Raw genomic sequence first — 4,177 nt, forward strand, 5'->3', positions numbered from 1 at the left:
TGCATATGTACTGATTCCAGGTTCTTCGGTGATGCTGAGTTTTTTGTGGTGACATGTAATGGTTAAACTGAATATTTTCAGGGTTTCTGACTGTTGATTGAAGAAAATAAGACCCTTTAGGCCCCTCGTTAAAGTGCATCTGGCATTTTTTCATTATTTATTTGACCATTTTGTAAACTAAGCTGTTGTTCAGTTAATCTGGTGAGAATTTGAAATGCCTTGCAGCCCTTTAGACTATAATTTAATAATGACACCAGCCAGATGAATTTATAATATCAGTGTCTAGCTAAATTATCACATTCCTTAATAACACAGCAGGATCTGACTGCAATGTTATAGTCTAGTTAGTCATAGACCAGTCATAGTCCTTTTTACTGGAAGGCACTTTGGTTTAGCAGCTGTTGACTTAACATGCATGTTTACGATCTTATTTATGCTTTTATTATTTGTCACATTTAACATTTGTTTTGAAGTAAAGCGCTTTTAAGCTTTAACGTATATTTTATAGTAGGGGGTTGCACCGTTCTTCTTGACTGTTACGCTTCTATTTCAGTAATCCACACCATTCTCTGTCTGATCTTGTCCCATAGAGATGAGTGACATCTGGTCGGTCTCCAGTGCCAACTCCCAACACGAGAAGATAGCCAACCTGGCAACCGTAACCAAACACTAACATCTGCCTCCGCTGAGCTGCACACTGCCGACATGTAAGACCTCAGTGAAACACTTCATCACACCCCATTTGTCTTGAAGTGGCTGTAACATCATCAGCGTTCTGCACAGAAGTCAAATGTTCCTCTCAGGTTGATTGTTAAGTGATTTTACCTCAGAAACTAAAGCGTTTAGCTACAGCTAGCCTGTTGTTGACTAAAGTTAACTAAACTGAACTACCAGAATCGCTGAAGCTCAGTAAACCTGTTGAATCTTTGTGCGTTAACTCCGTCCGGCAGCCGCTGTTTTAGGCTGATCATTTTACAAACCTCCACTTAAACCTGCAGTGAGGAACTTCTGTCGCCCCCTTCTGGAAGCGGGGGAAATTGCACAAACACAAGTGCTTGTGAGGTATGACTCACTGTTAGACTGGAATCCTTCCTCTGAAATCTGAGTTTCTTTTATATCTGCAGCATCACGAACTTTTCTTGGATGCTTCCTTGGTTTTCCCACCGTATTTGTAGTTGATTTATCCTCCAACTCCAGCATACTGCAAAACTGGTTCAATCAGTACTAAGGGAATTTGTTTGGCTTGAATGTAACAGACATTCATTTAAATGTTGAAGTGTTGCATTCCAGCTTTTGCAATGCCGCATGTAACCATCACAGAATTATGATAAATGGCCTAAAGTGAGGAAGACACTTGTACTATTACATTTATCCTCATAAATCTCTTCGTTTAGTCCTCTCATGAAATGAGGACAACTAAAATATGGTTGTTAAACTCATAATTTTCTTGGTTCATACAAGTGTATGAAAATTTCAGGTTGATATGTAGAAGTAGGGTTGGACAGTAGGGGGTTAAATCCATGAAAAACCAAACCAAAAGCGTGAAGGCAAAACACTAATGATTCTTATTAAAATATGAAATTCATCTCTTTTATCGTTCAGCGAGGTTCTCTGCCTACTAAAATCACTTGCATTTACATAAGTGTGGCCCATTTTAAAAAGAAGCAAAGCTCCATGTGCTCTTTGTAAAATGTCATTTATTCACTGCTACATAAAGATACGTGGTCACATCCAAAAAAACAAAAAACAAAAACTGATTATGACTTGATGCTTAAAAATCAATTCTAACTGTTCACATATTTAGCAAAAAAAACCAAAAAACAAAAACCTGACAAATGAGAATAAAATCATTGACCGTCTACAGTATGTATACACATGGAGATGCTCTGAGACCAAAACTACTGTGAATCAACTCGGAACAAAGATGGTGTTTGTAGTTTGTGGCACACAGATGGGCTGCTTCTTGCACGAGTACCAATGCAATAAAAAAATCATTGTTTTAATTCAGATTGCCTCATAGCTTGTCCAAGTTTGACTGTATAAATTGTCAAACCGATCAAAAAACACAAAGATCTGAAGGGTCGTTGTTGAATGATATGTTGCCTTTGGTCTGTTTTTTTTAAAAACATCATTGAAACAATTCTGAACATAAATAAGGATGCATCTGAAAAATGAAGCTACTTACAAGACAACAAAATAAAAAGCAACAAGAAGACTTCTGAAGATTTTGGTCATAATGGTAGTTTTCCTGCTCAGTTATCTTTAGTTGTTGTTTTAATAACAATGTGAAGCAGGAGCTCAAAATCAGGACCTGTATTTATCAAATGTCACAGGATCGCTCGTAAAATTCGACTAAGACCAAAAAAAAACTTGTGTCTCAGAGTAGGACTTGAGTCATTTCTAAAGCTTCCAACATGTCTGCACTCTGTTTGCATGACAACATGACTAAAAACTCCTTCATCTTGAACAGACACAGAGGAGATCAGAGACAAGGGGAGGATAAGACCTTCGTTTTAGCAATGTTAAGAGCTGCAAAGTAGCAAATAAACAGGAAAACAATTTAGAATAAAGGTCATAAATCAAAAATATGACAACTGAGGGCTTTACTATGAAGCCAGATTAGTGGGTTATTGAGGTATGTTGAGCCTAAAGTCAGAGTTTTCAATGTCACTAAGGTGGCTCTTTTTTTACCTGCTAGATCTCCATGGTAACTGATGCTGTGGCGCTAACCTGGTCGGAAGCAGGTTATGTTCAGAGTTTCAGATTTAAATCGGTTGGAAAGAGCGTCTCCCTTTAACTAAATAATTTCCTGACTATCATTTATGAGTGATGCAGATTCTCAGCTGAGGGAATGTGTTTTATCTGCAAGCATGCTGAGTTGTGCGTTAATATCACTGAATGAAGCCGTGTAGTATTATCTATTCACCGCTTAATCCTCACCAGGGTTGCGGGGGGGGCTGGAGCCTATCCCAGTTGACTTAGGGTGAAGGCAGGGGACACCCTGGACAGGTCACCAGTCTATCACAGGGCTACCCTTAGAGACAGACAACCAAGCACACTCACATTCACACCTATGGANATATACCTTTTGGAATTATGTCCAAAAAGTTCAACCTTGGTTTCATCAAACCATAACACATTTTCCCACATGCATTTGGGAGATTTCAGATGTCTTTTTGCAAAATTAAGCCGGGCTTGGATGTTTTTCTTTGTAAGATTTGTCTTGCCACCCTACCCCATAGCCCAGACAAATGAAGAAGACGGGAGATTGTTGTCACATGTACTACACAGCCAGTACTTGCCAGAAATTCCTGCAGCTCCTCCTGTTGCTGTCGGCCTCTTGGCAACCTCCCTGACCAGTTTTCTTCTCGTCTTATTTTGGAAATTTTGGAAGGACGTCCTGTTCTTGGTTGTCACTGTTGTGCCATATTTTCTCCACTTGATGATGATGGTCTTCACTGTGTTCCATGGTATATTTAATTCCTTGGAAATTCTTTTGTAGCCTTCACCTGACTGATATCTTTGAATAATGAGGTCCCTCTGATGCTTTGGAAGCTCTCTGTGGACCATGGCTTGCGCTGGAAGATGTGGCTACAAAAATGTCAGGAAAAGCCTACTAGAGCAGCTGAACTTCATTTGGGGTTGATCAGAGGAACTTTATTTGGTGACGGGTGTGTGCTGACTCCAGTTTAACATGAGATTGAATGTAATTGGTTAAATCTGAACACAGTCACATCCCCAGTTATAAAAGGGTGTGCACACTTATGCAACCACATTATCTCAGTTGTTTATTTTTACATTACCTCCCTGAAAGGTTTCAGTTTGTTTTTAATTGCATTGTACAGGTTATAAGTCACATTAAAAGTGGAAAATGTTGTGAAATTATTTATCTTGATGTAATTTTTTTATATGACAAAAACCTGGCATTTGAATAGGGGTGTGTAGACTTTTTATATCCACTGTATAACAACTAATAGAACTGGCTTTTGTGCTTTCCAATTCAAGTGAATGAGACTAAGACTAAGGCTTTCAAACGAATTATAACTAAGTTTTGGTCTCTGGTTAATTAATAGCACTTTTTAAAACAGAAATGCATATGTACTGATTCCAGGTTCTTCGGTGATGCTGAGTTTTTTGTGGTGACATGTAATGGTTAAACTGAATATTTTCAGGGTTT

General features: G+C 38.5%; 1 protein-coding gene across 1 annotated transcript in view; it reads left to right on the forward strand.

The window, feature by feature from the left end:
* LOC103357773 (glycerophosphodiester phosphodiesterase domain-containing protein 5-like) overlaps nucleotides 1-1,813 on the forward strand; it is a 23,891-nt gene extending 22,078 nt beyond the window's left edge. The window contains exon 15 of the mRNA XM_008282474.1: nucleotides 591-1,813. Within this exon, the coding sequence (XP_008280696.1) occupies nucleotides 591-673 (83 nt within the window). The 3' untranslated portion in view covers nucleotides 674-1,813. The remainder of the gene's footprint in view (nucleotides 1-590) is intronic.
* The last annotated feature ends 2,364 nt before the right edge of the window (nucleotides 1,814-4,177 follow it).

This window comes from Stegastes partitus, unplaced genomic scaffold (assembly GCF_000690725.1).
Source record: "Stegastes partitus isolate 25-593 unplaced genomic scaffold, Stegastes_partitus-1.0.2 Scaffold273, whole genome shotgun sequence".
Classification (NCBI taxonomy): Eukaryota; Metazoa; Chordata; class Actinopteri; family Pomacentridae; genus Stegastes; species Stegastes partitus.